The 23039-nt window shown below is 41.9% G+C and overlaps 1 protein-coding gene across 8 annotated transcripts in view; it reads left to right on the top strand.

Moving 5' to 3' along the window:
• The window catches only part of EXOC4 (exocyst complex component 4), a 421296-nt gene that overhangs the window by 114551 nt on the left and 283706 nt on the right, over window positions 1-23039 (top strand). For all 8 annotated transcript variants that reach the window (XR_012629099.1, XM_074869675.1, XM_074869674.1 and 5 more), the window contains exon 9: window positions 2068-2156. Coding sequence is in view for 7 of the 8 variants with exons in the window: in XM_074869675.1 (XP_074725776.1) it covers window positions 2068-2156 (89 nt within the window). In the remaining variant the exon portion in view is untranslated. The remainder of the gene's footprint in view (window positions 1-2067; window positions 2157-23039) is intronic.

Below are 23039 nucleotides of genomic sequence, written 5' to 3'. Positions count from 1 at the left end.
ATCTCCCTATAGATCAGATTTGCGAGATGGAAATTGGTGGGAAAGAAGGGAATTGTACAAAGAGATGTTGAACATCTCAGGCTTGGCTGTAATTATGTGTAATTCTATGTAAAACAATAATATTTTGAAAGCTTTGCTGTGGGAGGATCAGCACAGGGAAAGGAGTTACAAGAGTAAAGTGTAAATAGGAATGTGGGAAAAGAACAGATCAAGGAAACAGCAGAGGAAGGGAGATAGGGGAGAGAAACTGAATGGTGGTGGGAAAAGAGTGAATGGGAGGAGATCCTGCAGCAAAAGCCAGTGCAGGGCTCTGAGGAATAATCTGAGTCACTGTCTCAAGGAGGAGACTGAGGTTTATTGCTGTAGTTTGCCTTGACCTGAAGCTTCTGGTTTTGAGGCCTGGAGAAGACCTCTGGGTCATGGTGATAATGTTACACTTAGTATCTCACTGGGGGCAAAAGGGAGCACATCATAAATATGGAGCCAAGAATTTACTGCTCATTTAATTAAAGTCTTAAGTGTTTGTTGTATTTTGATAGATTGTTATTAGTTCAGTTGCAATAATACTAACACTTGCAGTCCAAATTAAAGCAGAAAAGCCTCATTAATAATAATTACCTCAACACTGTTGCACAAAAAAGCTTACAAACGCTTGCCCCTTTTCGCTGGTGTGATGCTCGTGTTTCTAGTGTCCCTCTGGGCTGGTTCAGTCTTTCTTAGTAGAAGGGTTGGGGAGGGGGCGAGGGGTGTTACAGCAAATCATCAATGTCTGAGGTCTTCACTTTGAGGGATTGATGTTCATAAAAGATGCTTTCCCCCTAAATCTTGTGTCCATTTTGACTATTTGAAGATGTTTGGTCCCCACCGCCTGCTCCCTTCTCCCTGGTCCCCAGCCCCAGTGGCAGAGCTGCCCAGTGCCCAGCCCGGGCACACAAAGGGCTGGTGTTTGCTGGGCAGGGCCTGCCTGGGGCAGCAGCCCTTGGCCATGGGGGGTGTCCCCAGTGCTGAGCTCAGGCAGGTCGGGCACGAGGCCCTTGGCCACAGGACACTTGTGATCCCAGGGACACCCAGCTCAGGGCACGGCAAACACAGAGACGTCCTGTGGAACCCTGTGGTGTCAGGTCAGTGTCCAGTCTGTGGCCTTTTACTGTCAATGGCAAAAATCATGTTTATGGGGCTACAGTACTTGGAAAATACCTGTCTCCACCTCTCAGATGGGTCACTGTGGAGTGTTGGAGCCGTACAATATATACCTAATCATTTACGAGGAGTGGCTGAGGGAACTGGGGGGGTTTAGTCTGGAGAAGAGGAGGCTGAGGGGAGACCTCATCACCCTCTACAACTCCCTGAAAGGAGGGTGCAGAGAGGGGGGATGAGTCTCTTGAGCCAAGGAACCAGCGGCAGGCCAAGAGGGAATGGCCTCAAGCTGCGCCAGGGCAGGGTCAGACTGGCTCTTCGGAAGGATTTCTTTGCAGAAGGGGTTGTTGGGTGTTGGAATGGGCTGCCCAGGGCAGGGGGGGAGTCCCCATCCCTGGAGGGTTTGAAGAGTCGGGTTGACCCAGCGCTGAGGCATCTGGTGGAGTTGGGAATGGTCAGGGTGAGGTTCATGGTTGGACTGGAGGATCTTCAAGGGCTTTTCCAACTATGATGATTCTGTGATTTATTACTCCCTAGTTCCCAGGAGAATATTAGTTTTGAATTTTTATGTATATGCCAGTTAGCAATTTAGATGGTGTTAGCTTATGGCTTTGGATTTTACCAATTTTGGGGGCCGTTCCTACTGAAATGCCTGGGTACTCCCAGCTGGTAGAGCAGAGGAACTTCTCTGCGCTTTGCAAGCAGGTTTGTGTCACAGGCCATTGTTGGCAGAGCTGTGTTGATCAGAGGTGGCAGAATGTGGTGCATTAGTGATGGAGTTTTATAGGAAAAATGTGCCTTTGTCTGCCTTGATAATTTTGCTCAAACATGCAGGGAAGTCCGTTTTGTTTAGAGCTGACTGGCACTTACAAGAAGAATGTTTCTATGGATGGCTAACTGACTGGATTAATTTTTTTTTTTTAATTACAGGTTTGAGTCCTCCTCCCATGCTATTAGCATGAGTGCCTATTTGCGGGAGCAGAGGAGGGAACTGTACAGCAGAAGTGGAGAACTTCAAGGTGGGGAAATAGATAATGTGCTCATTTGGATAATTCTCTTTTGCAGGAGCTTGAATATCCTATCCATGCTACGTCAAGGTATTAATACCACTCTACTTTGCCACACAGGCTGTCTAAATCTCTCCAGTTTTTAAGCTCTGATTATTTATTCTTACTACATTGTGAAGCATGAGGGTTTCTCTTTATTCCCTCTGCATTTTCAGCTAGAGGTCCAGGTCTTAAAAGATACTCATAAAACAGTGAGTGAAATGCAAACAGTCTCACCATGAGCATTGGGTTTGGAAACTTGGGGCTAATATCTGCTTCCTTATCTGCAGTTTATTTCCTTACATCATATGCTGAGTGTGATACTTACCCTGGACTGCTTTGGGAGCTAAGCTCAGTCGTCTCATCTTTGAAGTTGCAAGTTTCTGTTGTATGGACTAAAGTGACCAATTCTTTGTCTTTTGTATAACACTTGGACATGAAGAGTTGCAGACTGTTTGAAAATGGTGAACTTGGAGAGTTGGACTACTCTTGCTGGTTTATATTGCTTGTGGCAAGTGCTGCATATACACAGAGAAGTGTTCTCTCCTCTGAGCATGGTGTCATTTCATATTTTTTTCCCTTTTCCCTGAGTGATCTAATTCACAAAAGTGTTGGTTTGGGGAGCAAAATCAAGGGAAGATCTTAAGGCTGTCATGGTAATGTATAGCGGGACGAAATTTTTTTGTATCATCTATTCTATTTTTTTACTGAGCTAATCATAACAAGAAAATAATATATACTCTTAAAATATTACAGTGATGGCCAAAGGTAGAATTTCTGCTTGAAATCTTACCCATGATAATTTTCAGTTGGCTTGTAATTAAGGATGCTTTATAATTTACAAGAGAATTTTTGGATAACTTTGTGTTCCCTTCCTCCTTTTATAACTTAACTGTCCTCAGCGACAAGTTAAACCCACAACAGTGTGAAAAAAAACCTTGAGAGACGTAGAGTGTTCTTGTGGACAGGTTGCTTTACTTAGGTAACTCTACAAAGGTGATCTTAGTACTGATGATTAAGGATATAATGATTCACTCTGTGGTGAATATTCAGATACTTCTGGATGGACTGTGAAGGAAGAATCTGAGATAAAGATGTACTGAAGTTGACAGTTGCCCACACTATCATCTGATAGCACATAGGAATAAAATAAAGTGGAGATACCTGTCTTTTAAATTATAGTATCACCATTTCTGTACACTTGGAAGGTGTTTAGCTTACAGCTCTTCACCTTTTGAGACTCAGTTTCTCACCTTCAAAATCTGTCACATGCTCTTGTGCTGAGGATTAACTGAAAGAAGTTACCCAGTTCAGTAGGATGTTGTAAAGTGTAAGCTGTTACACTGGACCATCATTTTATTGCACCAGCGGGCAGTAGGATCTAAGTAGTTACTTCTGCCCAGTTGATAGCTCTGTCTTACAAACTGCGTGGGACAAATGTGGGTTCAAAGCCAAGAATTTTGGAGCTGTTGAGAGCACTAAGTTTGAGGCAGAGATGGGGCCATTGGGGAACTTCCAACACTTGCCTCAAGATTTTCAGGTCTCTCTGGGATTAGTCTTGTTGCCTTCTGTCGTTCGAAGTTGCCTCCATACCCTGACTTGACAAGTTGTCCATGTTGCTTTGAAAACACAGTAGAGAATGGTATTGACTCCCTCCACGCCTGTGTCCTCTTCCAGGTACCTTGTGGCTGAGATATTTTTGTGGTTACCGTTGCTGTTAGACTGAACTGAGGATTTGTTTTTAAATAGCTCCTTTCCTGGGTTCAGACCTCATTACTGATGGGCACAGCCAGATTTCATGAAAGAGTGACTCCTTATTGATATAAGACAAACCTTGAGGCAACATTTGTCATGAGCGGGAAGATTGTGAGCATTTTCAAGAGAGGATGCAAAAGAGCTGTGCAGACTTCATGCTGCCGAGCTAGCGCGGGGTTGGAAAGAACAAAGCCTACGAGCTGACAAAGAAGTAAAGGACAAAATATAGGAATTAGTGTGGATAGGGACAAGATTATATTGCCCTTTCTGGATGAATTGGAAGAGCTTGAACGTGATGCAATAGGTGACAAAAAGTCAATGTAGGGAGTCAATAGGGACAATAGATGAGATGACTTTGCTAAGAGATCTTTGCAGTTTAACCATCAAGAAAAGTTTCCCTTTGAACTTTATGTTAAAAACGTACTATCCTCTCTTTCTATTATAAGCTGCTGTTCCCTTTTAGGTAGCTCATTAATCTTCCTGAATCCCAGACCACAGCAAGATCTGCATTTTGATTTTTTTTTTTTTTTACCCCTTTTAAAAAGAAATACAATTTAATTGTTCAATCAGGTTACTGGAAGGCAGACATGTGACACTCTCTCTTCTGTGAATGCCACACAGTTTCTCTTCCTGACAGCCTTATCCACAGGGATGATTTTTCAGTGGCAGCAGGGGGAGGGTGGCTTGTTAGGAAATCTTTTTCCTGAAAAGATCTTCAAAGAAACATATGCATTTAAAAAAAAAAAAAAAAACTTATAAAAGTTTAGCTCATGCCAACTTTTTGAAATAAGAATTTAATTTAAATAGCCTTAAAATGTGTGAAGATCAGAGTGATGCTTTGTCATTAACCTCTTTCATTTGGACTGAAATAGTGCAGTGCATAAGGCACACATTATCCCTCAGTGGGAGAAAGGGACCTGCTGCAAGTGATTTAGAGATGGAATTCTTGTGTCCTATTCCACTGAAATCGGAGGAGGAAGACTTAGGCCGTGTATTTTTCCCTTGAAGTTGGACACACAAGTTGTTTCACAATTGTCATTAAAAAGAGGAGGGGGGGAAGCAAGTACATAACTGAAATATCTGCTTCTAGACTAACACAGATGTGGTTCCCCAGGTTGTTGTCGGAAGTACAATGTCAGAGGTGGATTCTTCTATACAAAACAAGTAATGACCTTCATTAAGCTTCTCATTTCTTTTTTTCCCCCCAAGAGCCTGTCTTGGCCATGTGCTGCCTGGGGAATTTACATTTGCCTTGTTGGAGCCCTTCTGCCATTTGTCAGATATGATGTTCTTTTTATAGACTGTCTTAAATAATGTGGGTATATTTTAAAAACAAGTAGATTTATTCCATGAGAAGCTGATTGACTGATGCCTTGTTCATCTCAGATGTGCCTCCTTTTCTTCCTTAACACCTTTCCTTCATTAGCCACACTTCTCAACATGTCTCTAAACCTGCTTCATCCCCCTCACTCTTTCATCCTGGTACCCACCAGTTCCTGTCTGTGTCCCCAAACCACCCACTAAGCAAAAAGCAACATGTACCATGGCTGGATCGAGTGAAATACAGACCAAGCAAGCAGCCCCGTGCCCTGGAAGCAAACGTGCAGGTTGCTGCCTGGCTGGTAGGTCTGACAGCGTGGAGAGCTAACACATCCTCACTTCCCTTCCATGGAGCCACACGTTTATCCTGCTTTCGTCTGCACGGCTGTCTGTTTTCACAAAACCTCTAAGAATTTACTGCTTTTAAGATGTATGCCTCTGCCACGTTTGGTAGAAATTGGCTCCCCAGCTCAATTGTTGCGAGGATGGGACAGCCAGCTGGACAGACAGAAGATCAGATAACTCTTATTTTCATCAGAAACGAGGCTAAAATGTTGTTGTATTTCACCGCAGAGGTGGTTGCTTGTCACCGACTGGTGGAATGAATCCCATGTGTGCTCCTTATTTCATTCCACTGCTGCCTTCAATTGCCAATGATTTCTTGGGGAAAAGAAGAATGTGGTTTCCTGTCATTGCGGGAGGTCAAGCTCTGCAGGAGGGGACAGTAGATGGTAGGAGGGTGTCACTGGGGCTGCACAGTAGGGCAGGAGACAGTCTGCAGGGGCCCTGAGGGTTTTGTTGTTAAATTGAATGTAACTGGTATCTGGAAAACGTGGTTTCAAGCAAAAATAAAGACCACTGCTATTCTGGGTAGTATCTATGCGTGTCTGGATTTCTGATTGTCTATTCCAGTAATGTTTTTTAAAAGCACTAACCCAAGTTTTAATTTCATTGTACTGAGCATGGTCCAGACATGATTTGTGCATTGTATACACCTGAAAGGATTATATTTCACATGATCTGTGCCTTCACCAGCACGGTTGCCTTGCACAAGTGCCTTGAAGTCTGTCTTCCAGGGGTTTATGTGTCTGCATTTTGTGGGGCTAGGAGGACACAGGGGCAGTGGCAGGAGGAGGATTCTGAAGATGCCAGTCAATCAAAAAAAGTACAAAAAATAAATGCAAGCCAACGACAGAAATGAAAGGAGTCATAACTGAAAATGGAAGGCTCAGTGGACAATAATCTTTATTTCAGAAGGTGCCTGATCTGAGCTAGTGATCTTCCTTGCTCGTGTGCATGGGATTCAGAAGACTGGGGGTAGGAGAGCTCCGAGGGCACGAGATGTCTCTCCCACAGCTCGCTGTTGGCTGATAATTTCTAGCACGGTATTGCTTTGTCAAAGGTGGTGTCAGTTCTAGGCTCCTTCTAGATACATCGGGTATTGTTTCAGAGCCCTGTGGCCACAGGGAGTTCCTCTAGCTGTACGTTGTGCTCGTGGTAACTGCGGCCTCAGTTTAGTTTATCAGTAGCAATGGGAAAAGACGTTTTTATACGCTGTGAAAATCTGAAGAGCCTCAAGGGTGGTGATCAGCATGGAAAATAGCATCCAGCGTCTCCGTTATCTGTGCCCTGGTAGTTCACGTGCAGGTCAGCTTTGCTGGTGGTGTACATCTGGGCCATTTTTAAGAATGAAATGTTAAGTGCTCCTGAGCAGCTGTTTTTCCCATGGATGTTAATGGACTCCGCAGCAGCTCAGCACCTCTTAAAATTTGGGCTTGTTATTTCTTTCCCCCTGGAAGCTCAGTGCACTTCAGCATTAATTAAACTTCTCAGTGTCTTCGCAGAGTAGGATTTTATTTGGATTGTAGCTGTGCAAGCTGAGGTATGTGATGCCTCGGAAGGACGATGGGAGCAGAATTAGAGTCAGAATCCCAGAGTCACCTTTCAGTCTTTTGTTAGATCGCGCTGCTTTGAGTCAGAATACGTTATGGTATTAATGTATATTCATATAAGTGGTGGCTTGGGCACAGCCGTGGGTTGAATGGGGGGGCTCTGCAGCCCTGCGGTTGGTGCTGTGCCCAGCCGTGTGCGTGCTGCCCTGCGTGGCGGAGGGAGCTCGGGATGATGCTGCGGTGCAGTGCCCCTGGAGGAATCACTGCCTACAAGGGCTTTGGGGCTGTATAAGAGGATTGAAAATATTCTTGTATTGTCGTTGTGCCTTTGGGTTTTTTTCTTTTCATTTGTTTTTGGTTGTTTGAGGGTTTTTTTGAGAAATTCTGTCGTCTCTGATCCTACTACTTGGGCATATTGCAGGTGAGTTTGTGCTCTTATTGTCACTGGGAGGTAGGGCAGTGCTTCTTGTACAAGCAAGGCAGAAAAAAGTAAGTGACATCACAGAGAAAGTCCTTAATAGAACAAAGAATGAAATTCACGCCCCAAAGCAGTGAACCCCCAATTACTGGGCACGTTTTGTATGCTGAACTGAAACAGCAAAAATTCTGTATTTCTTCATGGAGTTATTTAAGCTGTTTCTGTCCAGAACATCCTGGTGATGCAGTACACTTCCTTCTACTTCTGAAGAATTTTGCATAAGTTCCCCTTGCTTCAGTTTTCTTAAGAAACTTAAGTTTTAGTATGTCAGAAGTGATTTTAAATACCCAGAACTCTTGAGTATTTACTTTTCTCTTGGTGGGAGTAGTAGAGTATTATATAAACCTAATTTTTCGACTTTAAAATTAAAATCTAATGCAAGAGTCTCTTGTGGATTCTAAATATGCAACACTCAAATATCTCAAAGTTGGCCAGTAGTTTAGCTATATATATAATATATAAGATTTCTTTTTTGCCAGCTACTGTGTGCAATGTTACCTTTCCTATCTGAATGTCTCTTAATATTGGCCATGTGTGTGTCTCCTGGGTTGCAGTGGATTTTGCTAGAAGTTTGGACCTTGGCTGAATGGCTCAGGTGTAACTGTTGGTAACAAGCGCCAGGCCAAGAGGGAATGGCCTCAAGCTGTGCCAGGGCAGGGTCAGACTGGCTCTTAGGAAGGATTTCTTTGCAGAAGGGGTTGTTGGGCGTTGGAATGGGCTGCCCAGGGCAGGGGGGGAGTCCCCATCCCTGGAAGGGTTGAAGAGTCGGGTTGACCCAGCGCTGAGGGATCTGGTGGAGTTGGGAACAGTCAGTGTGAGGTTCATGGTTGGACTGGAGGATCTTCAAGGGCTTTTCCAACTGAGATGATTCTGTGATTTCCTCAAGTTTAAATGATCAAGCATGGTCCCAGTAAATCAGGAGGAGGTCTACGAAACTGAAGGTGTATCATGTCCAGCTCTGGCAAAGGATGACAAAATGGGCTGTGAAACAAAGGTCTGTTGTAAAGAGACAATAGATGCTGGATTTTTTTTTTTTAACCTTATTTTTTATAAGTAGAAACTCTGAGGGTTCTTTCTTGTTTGGCAGGTGATAAATGGAAAGCCCTGAACATCCCTATGATACAAATTTGAGTTTGGGGAGTGGATTTGGGTTACTCGCCAGTATGCTGCTCATCTATTCTTGGTCCAAGCCTGAAAATTTCTTACCATAAGGTTTTAAGTAATTAAGGAAATCAAACTGAAACTCTGCTAATTAAGATTTTGACGCCAAGAAATAGCAGTGGAGGCAAATGGTATCTGATATGACAAGGGCACAATGTAAGGCCAGGTCCAGGGAAAATGCAGTTATTTGTAGGTGCCTTGTTCCATTTGGATTCACCAAAGGGCTGCTGGAGGGAGCCAGCTGTGTTTGCTGGTGACAAAAACGAATCTTGACATTTTGGATAATGAAAATTCGGTTCAACACCTTTTAGAGATGTGTATGATAATATGTTGTCAGTCAGAGGCAATGAGGAAGGGGAGAAGCAATATAATTCTTGTCTGGTTAAAGGAGACGTTGTGACAAGTGGACAGTCCCAGTTAAAAATACCCTTTAGAAAAGGATGGCGAATAACCAGTTGAAGAATCAGCAAGTTGGTGCTGCTAAGGAGGGGGAAACGGTTTGATGTTATGAATCTCCTGTCACGCAGCTGCTTTTGTCTCCCCGTGATGCGCAGGATCACAGTTTGCTTTGAGCTTGGGGGGGAGGAGAGGGGAGAGAATTGCTTTTTTGTGGTTTGACAGTATTAATGCAATCATCGAGTTCAGACCTTGTAAGCCCACTTATTATTTCCTCTGCGTGTGTTTTTTCTGGTTTAGCGGATTAGCTGCACTGTCTCTTCAAAGGCTATCCAATCAAGAAGGGGTTATTAAAACCGGGGCGCTTTATGACTGAGAATTAATTAGAGCAGCATTTTCATGCAAAACATCCAATTTTTTGATTAGCAATGGAGCAGGGCCGCAATTAACACTCTAGGAAGCTTAAATTTCCAGCATTTTGATTCTCAGGAAATGAGATTATCAAACTGGGGTCAGGCACTTGACAGCAAAAGGGGGATTATGTGTAAGAAAATAATTTGTTTCTTGATTTTGCCTCTGAGATTGTTATTAAAGCTCCAGCAAATTCAGAGGGAGGAAAAAAGAGGAGGGAGATCCCTAAAAATGGAAGCAGGAGAGACCCTTTGCTTTGTTAGTGCCCTCCTCGCTGTGCGAAGAGCTTTCCTCATCCTGGCATTCTAAGAGCACGCTTTGCATCTGATATACAGCAACAGGTTTTCATTGCTTTCCTGGGGTTAGCCTGCCTTTTCTGTACAACGTGTTTTGAGAATCCTGCAGTATTTTTTTTTTTTTAAACATTCAAAATATTTGTATCCAGGGGAAGGAGGCATTGCAGTCATTTTAATAGACACATTATTTGTCTCAGTTCCTTTAAGGGAGTATGCGGCGCTTGTGTTTTTAAAGCAATTTTTTTGGATCCATTGCTGGTGTCTGAGGACTTATATTACTGCTTGTTACAGGCTGACCTTGGCCAGCCATTGGGGTCTGTGGAAAAGAAGCTGGGCATCTCTGTTAGTTCACAGAATCACAGGATCATCTCGGTTGGAAAAGACCTTGAAGATCCTCCAGTCCAACCATTAACCTAACATTGACCGTTCTCAACTCCACCAGATCCCTCAGCGCTGGGTCAACCCGACTCTTCAACCCCTCCAGGGATGGGGACTCCCCCCCTGCCCTGGGCAGCCCATTCCAACGCCCAACAACCCCTTCTGCAAAGAAATCCTTCCTAAGAGCCAGTCTGACCCTGCCCTGGTGCAGCTTGAGGCCATTCCCTCTTGGCCTGCCGCTGGTTCCTTGGCTCAAGAGACTCATCCCCCCTCTCTGCACCCTCCTTTCAGGGATTTGTAGAGGGTGATGAGGTCTCCCCTCAGCCTCCTCTTCTCCAGACTAAACCCCCCCCCCAGTTCCCTCAGCCGCTCCCCATCAGACCTGTGCTCCAGACCCTGCACCAGCTCCGTTGCCCTTCTCTGGACACGCTCGAGTCATTCAATGTCCTTTTTGTAGTGAGGGGCCCAAAACTGAACACTTGAGAGTTTGGGGTGGTTTATATCTCCCACTTAATTCTTCTCACTTCTCTGGGAGATGTAAGGTGTTGAAAGTCAGGCTTGGGCTGTGGAATCCCTTCTTTGGCTTGTGTTGGGGACTTGGAGCAGGCTGAGGCAGTACAAGGCATTTTTGATTGCTGATCTATATTTGCTGACTACTGCAAGGTCAGAGAGTGCCAGTCAGCGTCTCCGCAAGAGAGTGGGAAATCAGCCATCATCCGTCTGCTTTTAAAATGACCATATTAGAAGTTTCCAGTATCTGTATTGGAGTTAGTCACTTGAGGCCCAGTGGAACAAAGCAGGCCTCTTCAGAAACAGTACTATTTATCTATTATATTATTATACTATTTAGTGCTGAGGGATCTGGTGGAGTTGAGAACAGTCAGTGTGTGGTTAATGGTTGGACTAGATGATCTTCAAGGTCTTTTCCAACCAAGATGGTTCTGTGGTTCTTGGTCCTGGGTCTTACCTGGCAGTGCCTGCAGCTATTGCATCCTCTTCAGCAGCAGTCATATTATGAGGGCAGCTCACTCGTAGCTTGCACCTTCAATTTGTCTTCACAGCTTGGACCTTTTGCAAGCCTGGCAGCGCACCTCAGCTGTGCTTTGCTCCCTGTTGTGGCCTTGGCAATGCACTCCAACCTTCAACCATGACAGTAGTTCAGTATTCGGTTTTGGGTCTCTGTTCAGTGCTTCTAAATAAGTCCTTGGTCTTGACTTCAAGCTCCTCTTGCTTTGGTCTTTGGCCCCATACACTGTTCTCCTCACTTCAGAGCCCAAGGACCTCTAGTAATCTACTACGCAGATTTTCAGATGCTGGATGGTCCTTTTTTTAATATGAAAAACAAGAATACAAGGGCATCGAGGTGTTGTATCAGTAGAGGAGCTTCTCAAATAAAGACTGAAAATCAAAGATGATGGAATTAGTTAGGAGTTCTGTCATCAGCTTGGATAATCCATCTTCACAACTCTCCTACTAGTGCTAAGCTTCGCTTCCCTATTGATATGAGGAAGCACGTTGAAAAAAGTACTTATTTTATAAAAGATCCCCACAAATGGATGCTTCAGTCTTATCAATATTGCTGGGAGGCTGCTCTGACCAGGTCTGGTTTGAGTTGTGTTGTTTCAGTTTTGGGCAGAGAGACTCCCAGGTTTTCTGGGACTTGCTGTGTCACAGCGCCTTGTTTGGAAAGCAACCATTGATTTTCAAGGTATGTGTTTACAGCTTCTTTTCAGCTTTGAGTTTTGGATTACTAAAGAATTTGAAGGCTTTGTGGTGAATTTACAAAGACGTTGTGGAATTATTTCGTATTAAGCAGATTAAAACAAAATAGGTAGGAAATGTTTATGCCTGTGAACTATAATATCGTGGTTTTTATCAGTTCCTGGAGGGTTTTTTTCAGGAGGACTAGGCTTTTGGAGGTACTGAGCCATCTCAGCTTTCAGTAAGATGTGCAAGTCCTGGTAGCCATTAAAATCAGTCTGTATACTTTCATATGTTTAATATCTAATTGGGTATAACTTAACCTAAGTGAACATTGAGTGACCTGAATTGGGAGGTGAATAAGGCATCTCTCTGTAATGTGATTTACCTGAGTTGGAGAGTATCTTCTCTCCTTTTTTCCCTCATATCATCCAACACTCAGCTTTCCGGGCTAGTCTGCACCAGGCAGTGGGCTGTGCTATGTCAGTGTGTAAAATGTGTCCCAGGCTGGAATAGATAAATCACACTCTGCTTTTCTGAAGGACAGTGGAAACATTTCATCAGTACAGCCAGCAATAAAATAACTATGATACAGTTGAACAGGTACTCCTCTTACTGTGACCTGAAATAATATGCTCTTCCTTTCTCAGTATGAGAGCTTTCCACTCTCCTGGAATTTGTGCTTTTGTGTAAAGTTCAGTAGTAAACCATTTATTTTAAACCATTCTGTCTTGCTGTTTAGGATCAGGATTCTCTCCGTTTGGTATGAGCAGGTCTGGTTTCTGACAGTCTACTCTGCTTTGAGGAATACTCACTGCTGCGCTGGTGGAAGTGGGCTGCAACAACCTGAAAGAATGAAAAAGGGTCTGTAGGTTGTTAAGTGGATGGTACTGATGTTGTCTCTTCTAAAATTTTAATCATCTGAAGCCAAAATCTTGTTTTTGAGCTCTGGCTTTCCTTAGGACATTGCTTTACTGCAGAGCTATTTCCTTGACCTGTTTAAGGAATGATTGCAGGTTGCTCCCGTGTTGTTTTTTTGTTTGCTACCAGGTCATTCTAGTCACCTTTGGTACGCCAGGTTTGCATTCCTACACTTACTTCTGTTCTCGTTAATGATAATAACTTACAGCCATTTGAATTGGGGTTTGGCAGTTGCTGAGTGTTAAGCAGCACCGTAGAGTTGGGTTGTAAAAGGAAGAATAAAAATATCCAGTGGGAGTGAGGATTAGCTGAATAAAATTACCTGGGTCAGAATTCGACCCGGTGAAGGTTAACCAGTTAATCCTAGTCTTTGGGGCTCTTATCACAGAATCACAGAATCAACTAGGTTGGAAAGGACCTTGAAGATCATCTAGTCCAACCTTTAACCTAACACTGCCAGTTCCCATCTACACCATATCTCTCAGCGCTATATCGACCCTACCCTTAAACACCTCCAGGGATGGGGACTCTACCACCTCCCTGGGCAATCCGTTCCACTGCCTAATAACCCGTTCTGTAAAGAAATACTTCCTGACATCTAGTCTAAACCTTCCCTGGCGCAACTTGAGGCCATTCCCTCTTGTCCTATCGCTTGTTACTTGGTTAAAGAGGCTCATCCCCAGCTCTCTGCAACCTCCTTTCAGGCAGTTGTAGAGGGCCATGAGGTCTCCCCTCAGCCTCCTCTTCTCCAGACTAAACCCCCCCAGTTCCCTCAGCCGCTCCCCATCACACCTGTGCTCCAGACCCTGCACCAGCTCCGTTGCCCTTCTCTGGACACGCTCGAGTCATTCAGTGGCCTTTTTGGAGTGAGGGGCCCAAAACTGAACACAGTAATCTGCTTGAAAGCAGATTAGCCAAAACTGCAGTAGGTATCCTCCAAGAGGATACATACTTTTTGAAAGAGATTTCTACAATATATATATTTTCTAGGATGATTAATTGCTATGATGGCATTATATGTATTTTTTTTTAATCTGACCTGTTAAATAGTGTTGAGACCTAAAATGCCCTTAGGTGCTTATGTTTTATGTCAAAATCTTGCTGATGTTTGGATTTTTCAGCAAGTTCTTACTACTTTTCATATTGAAGTTTGTCCAGATCCATTTTTTATGTGGGACAAATTCTTGTTTACCTGTCTGTAATTTCTTTGTTTTCACTAACTTAATTAGCAATACCATAAATACATTGCTGAAACGTTGCTTTTATTTCTCCTATTTGATTCAGTAGGTAATCCTAACTAAAAAAAAAAAAGTCAAACAGAATTGTCTGTGGAGACTGCACTGCCTGCTTGCCTCTTCTGCAAATTTTATACCCTTCAAGCTGAGATATCTCCAGAACGCAGTGAGATATCACAGGGTATGGCAAATTACAACACATACCTTAAGAGTGAGTGTGGAGGCAGTAGCTGTTGCTCTTGCCTTGTCTTCTACCTGTTCCGTGGGTAAAGAAGTGTTTAATCTCTGGCCCTGTCATTCTAATGCCTCTAATCTGTATTTGAAGTCCCTTAAAAATGCGAATCCATTGTTTTTCGAGTAGCATAAAAAATGCACCGGAGACAGATATATTAGCATTTGGATTTTCTCCTTTGGCTTTGACGGATGGATATATACATTTTTTTTTACACTGAAGAGTTTTTTATCTTGATAATGTTGAAATGCAACTTTACAGTGACAGAGTAGTGGGCAGCTTTCGAAAGCCCTGCTTTCAAGTAGGGTTAAAGCCATTTAGGTGAGCATGAATTAACATTTCCCTTGTCTTGTAAAGGTCACCCTTTAATTGAGATTCACCACGTTCAATCCAAAGCCTGGGTTGGAGGAGACCTCTCTTCTCAAAGAAGGCACAAATTGGCAGCATAATCTCATCAGAGGCTTAGGTTATATGGTAATAAATCATTCAATTCAAAGCTAACGAAACTGCCACGGAGCATAAAACACGCCAGATGCTTGAAAGACTTTCGTGGCTTAGAGCTTGAATAACAGTTGGAGGATCTGTAGATGTCTTGAGTTTTTCCTAATAAGGAAGAACTGTTGGGAAGAAAGTAATTCTTACCTAATTAAAGGATTAAAATATTACACGTTTGGTTTTATGTTAGCTGCTATTCATTTTGTCCGACACATGAATTGAAGGTGTGGTGTCACTAGCCTGTGTATCTGTTTCTGTATGATATTTATTGCAAATAAAAATGGCAACAGCTTTTGTTTATCCGTTATACCCTGCCTTTTCTAAAGAGATAAATGTGTGTTGAGAAGGTGATTCTCTTCTCTAGAATAAAGATGTAACTTTAATCAGTGAAGTGATGTGATTCAGAGTTCTGAACATACAAAAGGCTAACAGTTTCTGAAGGGCTCTTTGGGCTAAGTGCATAAATTGTTGAAGTTTTTTCTTAATATATTATGTATGGTATTAAAATATTTTATTATCAGAAGACAGAAATAAGGGTATTTTTCAGGTAAGGAGAGTACCATAGAAAAAGGTTTTGCATCCAGTAATAATGTGAGTACATGGATAGGGAAAAGGGTATTTTTATGGAGGCTGAAGACAGAGAAGGGGAATGCCTATGAGAAGCACCAGAGCTTTGAATCCTCCTGTCAATGGGCTTTTAAATCTCTACTCTTCTGACTTTTTGTCGATTTTGGAGCTTGAATGGAATTGTCCATTCAGGAGCGCGTGGCTGCCTGCGTGTATCGCAGTGAACAGTTTGGGATGGCAGGTTGGCTGCTGCTTGTACACGTTACATTGCAGAGACCTGGCACCTGTAACTCGTGTAGCAATGTCCCTGTTCTGCTGTTGATTGGCTCAAAATCTGGCCTCTGGTACCCTCCCCATTTCACTTCTGTTGTTTGTTCTTTTTCTTTTCATAGCAGCTCATCAGATCAAGGCCAGTATCTCCTGTAAGGATCTGGCCAGTGCACCAAATGCAAATGAACCTCATTGCTTTTGGATTGGAGTGAAGAAATTCTGCTTCCTGTCTTCCCTGTTGTGCCCATGTTCTTTCAAGTGAATAGAGGAAGGAGGTGGTGACATTTCTGGAGTACAGGAGAGGAGTCTCATTGTTTTAATTCTATTACAAGGTCCATCAGATGAAGAAGTCTTAGAAGGATGTGGTGTGCATGTTGGATTCATCTTTAATAGGAGCTTGTTTTGGTGGTTAGTCCAATTTAACTGACCTGAAAGCCCTGAACTTGGATGCTTTAATGGAAAAATGATTGAATGGACAACCTAGTGCTGAGAAAACTGTACCTTCCTCTCAAACCGTACCCAAGTATCTCTCTGGATGGATAATAATTATGTGATGTGTGCAGGCTCCATGGGAAGACCCTTGTGGTCAGCTGTGCCAGCTCTTTCTTTGGGACACGTCCAGAGCGAGGCCATTTTCTTATACAAAGGTGAAGCACTGTGAGGTCCCAGCCCTCAAAGGTTATTTCTGAACCCTATAAATTTGCCAGTAGCTTTGCCTGTCCTTTTGCTGGAGTTGTAGATTCCTGAGTGAGCTCAGCTTGCAAGCTGCTTCTGTAAGGATATGGGTGAGTTGAAGCAGGAGGATAGGTGCTTCGGAGGGGTTCAAAGACTATTCTTTCCAAGTTAACTGCCACTAAAAACCATGCTTTTAGGCAAAATGAGAGACATTTCTCAGTTTCCTGGAGCATTTTGGAGTGTTAGGACTTTTAGGAATCCCAGAACTGCTGTGTTGATGTGGCTTCTCTTCTGTGGATACTTCCTCTCTCCAGTTCCTACCCAGTCTCCTCCTAAAATTGAGACCCCTTTTTGCTTATGACAACTGGTCCCTTTTCATCAGTGGATTCATGGTTTCAGCAAATGCCTAATACTGTCACAGGATCCTTGGGTTTTGCTTCTCCAGTGGCAATCAGGATTGGATTAATTGGCTCATTTTGGGAGAGGAGTGTGCATGTGAAGCTTCCCAAGAATTTGTCATTTGATTATACACCAAAGATTGGTCATCCTTTATAGTTACTAATATGCCACGTTTGTATCTAAGTTCATAAAGAAAAGAAGACAGGGAGGGTAACCAAGCTCCACGTTCAAAGTGGCGTTTGCAGTTCCTCACATGCGTGTACACACCGAGGTCTGAATTTAAATTTGTGCTCTGTATATAAGTTTTCCCAAATTTTCACGCTTCTGTTGCCAGTCTTTTGAGCCATGCAGTCACCACAAAGGCGGAGAAGTTGTTGAAACCAGATTTTTCTATGTGTTTTCTCCATATAAAACTTCTGCAGCTGCTTGACGGAGGTTGTTCCAAGTTTGCTGGAGAAAGCCAGACTGATTCTTTTTCCTCTAAATATTGGGTACAGCAAATATGCGCTGAAGATCTCATTAGTGTTTTCATATTTCATTATAATTACTTAATAGTATAATAGCAAAGACTTGATGCTCAGTAGCTGGGTTCTTTTACATAATATCAAAAATATTCTAAGTGCTTGGGGGCTTAGAGTGCATCTGTGCTCCTCTTTGGGAATTTTAATTGCACTGATCATGTGGTTGTGTTTGACTTAATTGTCATCAGTAGTTATTGGATGAGATCCCTTGCATAAGCACTGTATTCACTGTACCTCAATGGCATCTAGAAATGTGTGAACAAATGTAACAAATGGCACTTTCTTTGTCTGATTAATGAATATGTAAGTGATTTCAAATGGCCTCTTCCCTAGACTCTAACTATGTATTTCTTTCATAATGGGAGATATGTTGATATTATGTGGAAAAGCTATAATTCCAGTAATAATTGGTTTATATTACACTCAGTGCTCTTCCCTCAGCAAGGTAAGATGCCAATTTGGCACGACCCCAGGTTAAGTAAAAAAGAAGCACATGCCCGGTGTGTGGTTATATGATAGCATGATGCCTGAGGTCAGGTGCCAGCCATGGCAAATAAGTTTTTGTGCCTTTTTAGCTACTGTGGAAATGTGAGAATTTATCTATAGTTGGCTAAAAGTTATTTGCACCACAAGCAGGCAAAATTGAAAGTCTTTAAGAGTTCAGGAGCCATGCTGTTAAATAGTTTTTGTGGTGCGCGTACCCAGAAGGGTGTTACTACATTTTAAAAATAATGACTATGCAAAAAACAATCAAAATGCACTTCGTCTTGAAACGTCCCTATTTTATAAGTGTGTTCAGTATTTCAGCTGAAGAGGACCAGGCAGTTTCTTGGTGAACTTGCAGAGTCCTAAACCAGAGACATATTTGGGTAAAACTAGCATTTGTAAAATCCACACTGTTAAAATATTGGGTAAATGGGGAATTTTACAGCTGGAAAAATGAGTATGCAAGATTGAGTTAGAAAAGGCAGTGCTCAGTCTTGTGCTCTAAACGTCCCAGCCAAGAACTGCGCTGTGTCCTTGGGTCATTGGGGTGTCCCAGCGTTGAGCATGTGGTCCTGTTAACGCGGTAAAGCTGGACCTAGCATCTGCGGAAAGTGCCTCGTCTGAAACATCTTCCAGAAGGCTTTAGGTGTGCTGAAATTGTGCTTATAATAGAGCGTGCCTTGAGAAAGCTAATCAGGAGTCTCTGTACTGAATGTGAAATTGTGCCTGAAGCTTGGTTTTATGTCTGTGTTCTTAATATTAAAGTACCTAAAGCAGGCTTTTGGGAGGATCGGTGTTTATATGCAAAAGAGAAATTTCTTGATTGTGAGATTTATTGGTATTGAGGTGAGAGGGGAAGAGGGAGAAAAAATCCTCCAACACCTATATTAGCTTGTGAAGCTATTGCACATTGTATGGGAAGCAACCTTGGAAAATAACAGACTGTCTCATTCCTTGCATTACTTCTATCTTTATTTTTTATTCTTATGAGCTAATTTGTAAGTGAAGCATTATGTTACAGAAAGTAAAAATTAAATAATTCACCAACAATGACTTCTTATATTATTCCCCTCTCTGATTTAAATCAACCATTAGATATTTCTAAATGCAACCTTCACCTCAGAACCTGGATACCAATGTATTTCTTGCAACCTTTTGCTTTCTAATTAGTTCCCTGGAAGAGAAGTGCTTAGGACTCTATTAGTGATAATAGCTGGCGCGTGTGTATATAAAGAGGAGACGATGTATTGTGAGATATATTTCCATGTAAATATCTGACAATTCTGGTGGTGTTAATACATGTCTGTTATCCCTAATTGATGAGTTCAGTGCTCTGTTGGGTATTTCATGTATCTGGGGGGGGGGAAAAAACCCAACAAAAGGCCTTTCCTTACTTTGTCAGCTTACTTGATAACCGAGGGAAGTCAAATGTTTATTTAGAGGTGCGATAAGGAGGTGCGCTGTGTCTGAATACCCAGTTGCATTACTCTTACAAACACAGATGTCAGGCTATAATTTTTAGTTTCAATAGACCAGTTTGGCGTTATTACATTAACCATACCAGATTGAGCACTTATCTCTACTGTTATATTGTGTCTGTAATTATATAGTGCCTTACTACCGGTGAATTCTCTTAGAACCTGTTTGGAATATAGAATAGTGTATTAAAGATAAAAGCCAGAGGTGTTTTTTACTGAAAATATTTATAGCTTTTTTTCCTTCTTGTTGTTTTAGGAACTCATTTCATTTATAAAAGTTTATAGAATTGCTTTAGGGCTTATCTCGGTTGGTGCTATAGTTAAATGCTCTATGTTCTTTCTTATTAATAATCATCAGTTACTTGATCTTTTTTTGGAGCCTACATTTTTCATCCAGAAATAATGACCAGTTCATACGTTTGCGTGTCTGAACTATTCAGCTTCAGACCAAGCAGCTTTGTGTTTGCACTGACACGTGGAGTTTGGGGCAGGGGTAGCCGGAGATACTGGGCTATGTGTAAATGGTGCTGTGCCATCTGTGCACCTTAGTTTCATTTGGTATCCTGCAGGTAAGAATCATTTCTGTAGCTAAAGGCTTTATTTTTAAGACCATTTTTGTAACTAGAGGATCCAATTTAGGAATTTAACAAAGAGTCGCCCACTGTAGCTTGGCCTTTACCTTTGTATGACAAAAGGCGCTTATCCTATTTCAGGTGCTACAACTACAAAGAAAAAAGGGGAGAATAATTTTATTTTCTCCTGTTGAGTAGGGATAGAGATCTGAAATACAGAGATACATCTGCTCGAGGCAGGAAAAAAATACAGCATCTCTCGTTTGGGAGCTAGAAGAGCAGAGGCCCTCTTCCCAGTCAAAAGAAGCCACAAAAAGTAGACGGAGGGTTGCCAGGTCTCTGAATTGCTTTTACTCCTTTGGAAAACCAGACTCCTTGCACAGAAAACTTGGTGTTATGTTAAAGAATGACTTTTAAGTAGTCTAAACATCTAAGACAGACAGTTAGATTCTGTTAATACATGTAGTTGTAGCATAGTTGGTGGTTGACTGCTTGCCTGTTTAAAATTATATATGCTGTCCTGGATAGAGTTTGGTCCGTATATGCAGCAAGGCATTAAAGTGAAGGACTTTGTAACGGATAGAGACAATCCTGCCTGGTCTGCTCAAGGAGATTGAAGAAGTTGGGGAGTGTGGTAGGTCTTCAACATCTTTCCCAAGGTGCCATCTCTTCTTTTACTTTGTCACAGAGTTTATACACATTCTTCTCAGGCAGAAGTGATTAAAAAAATGTTAGTTTGAATATTAGGTTCTCCTGGTTTAATACTCTTATCTTCCATTCCTATTACTAGTCTTGGCACTAATGTAAGAACTCTTCCTTTAAGTCCAGTTTCCATGTTGCCCTTCTTTAGATCAAACTCTCATGAATATCTTCTACTTGGGCCTGGTTGCTACACCATCTCTTTTAGGACAGAGTTATTTATCATGTAAGTCTATTTTTTCTCTTAGGTATTTCCACTAAACAATGCTCTCCTTGAAGTACTTCTAAGACGCGTGCTGTTCTTATGCTGTTCTCCTGATGATTCTACACAAATGTATCTATTTTGGACCCTTTTTGATATAGTAATGGTTACCTGCATTAGTGACAAAGCTTTACAATTTCATGGTTAGAAGAGTGCAGAAAGCAGTGCTTTTGCACAGTCCCGAGAAGCCTAGGAAATGGTAAGAGAACTACTATTTATTTTGTATTTCACACGGAGTCTAGATTAACTGATACATTTAAAAAGACAAAAATCACAGCAAGAAGTTGCTGTCAGGCTGCCACGTGGACTTGGTCGAGTCTCAGGCTTGCGTGGAAGTGAAAACTGGACATAGCCTGTTGGGAACGCCCCATCTTTAGTTATTTTGTACACATCATCTTCAGTTACGTTGTGCTACCGTGTGAAGGGCCGTGGGGTACCGTGCTCCCTTAGCCATATCGCTGAGATATGCTTTAATATAGTGTATTTTTAATTTTTAATATAACTCAGTCCTCCTCAGCACTTGCTTGCTAACAGTACCCAAGTGTTGCGTACCAGGATGTGAAGTGTCTGCTCATGATGGCCATGGGTAACATCATACCGAGGCAATTACTGACTTCAGTGAACTTGGCATGCCCATTCAATAATCAACTTTCAGCTGATTTATTTCATCCAGAGGACCAGGTGAAAGAAGTGTTGAGGAGCCCACGTTCAAGATTTGCGTGACAACTTACATATACAGCCTGGGTATGATCTTGATGTGATTTTAAAAATTTTAAGCTACCTGGTGCACATATGGTTCTCTGTTGTCTTCTAAGTAGAGAATCAGAATGCAAAGCTGGAAAAACCTTAATTACACACCTTGCTTTGTTAAATATTTAGTTTAGCTAGAGGGATTCTGAGAGCACTGTGAATCCTCTAGTAGAAGACCAAAGAAAAGAGAAGTTGGAGATTTTAGTTGAAAATTTCTTTTAGGTTTTAGTGTTTCCTGATTGTATGCTAGACTGTCAAAATCCCCGTCACCTTAAAAGAGATCTGAAAGTTTAGTTTAATTTATCCAGGAGACACTTGGTTTACTGCCTTTTCACTACTAGAAAACAGTACCAGGCTTTCTTTGTTAGCTGGTTTAGTAACACGAAGCTGATCTCCCAGGGCTACACAGAATCAGCTTTAGGTGAAAACCACAACTGATTGTGTTGGGGTTTTTTTAATGTTGACTCTAAATTTAATAGATCCAGGAAATCACATATTATTAAGTCACAGGAGTATATGAAAGAATATCCCTCCTTATCCACTGGAGTAAATGAAATCCACATTAGTCCCAGCTGATTTCATTTTTTTCACTGTTCTGGTAGGTTACGTTGGAAATGTTCTGAGCAAAGAGCTGTTGGTTTTATGTGCTGGATGATGCACCTGCCAGTTATTTCTCAGACTGTAGGAAATCAGTTGTCTTTTGGGGATACAACCATAGACACCTTATTCACAGTACAGAAAATGCTTCGTTTTTTCTTTTTTCAGTCCTTTTTCCGTTACTGGGTGTTGGAACTTTTGAATTAGTCTAAAACAAGGATAAACCATGTCTTATGCACCGAGAAGAGTCATTAAAACTAAGTAATGCTATACAATTGAATTAAATGTGGGGAAAGAAGATTGAAACCTCTTTTTCTCCATTTTAATAGGAAGTTGATGCAAATGGCAGTGGATAAGCAAATTATAATACATTTTGATGAAGAAGTGGTAAGTTGGAGCGATAGGTTGGATTGTCTATATAGGAAGTTAATGACGCAGTTACAAAGCAGAAAGGGGATGGGGGTTGTAAAACCAGTGAAATTAAGCAGGTTAATTCCAGGCCTTGATGCAAGACTCCATTACTCTGCACTCAGAGTGCAGATTATTACAGTTATCTAATGTGTTTAACCCACTTAATGCTTTCCGATTGTGCTTCTGCAGAGAACCAAAGGAGGGAAGTGTTTTAACTTCACTTTTTCCCCTTTCTTCTTAGAAGCATGGAATTTTTAAAATTGGAAAATAGCCATATACAGTGCAGTCAGTGTCCAGCTGCTGGTGTTCCCATGGAGAGCACTGCAGGGGTTTAATCTGAAAGATTTACCTAGAGAAAATTGCGGTGCTTGACTTTCAAAGTGTTTTCCAGTATGGTCTTGCTTACTGTATTTGTTACTAAGCTTTTCTTTTATTTTCCTTTTTTTATTTTTCTAACTAGCAATATTTGGAAGAACGTATATTAGCATAATATAAAGT

The sequence above is a fragment of the Strix uralensis genome, chromosome 5 (genome assembly GCF_047716275.1).
Source record: "Strix uralensis isolate ZFMK-TIS-50842 chromosome 5, bStrUra1, whole genome shotgun sequence".
NCBI classification, from domain to species: Eukaryota; Metazoa; Chordata; class Aves; order Strigiformes; family Strigidae; genus Strix; species Strix uralensis.
The sequence above is the reverse complement of the archived record's forward strand: the minus strand, read 5'-3'. Positions and strand labels throughout refer to the sequence as shown.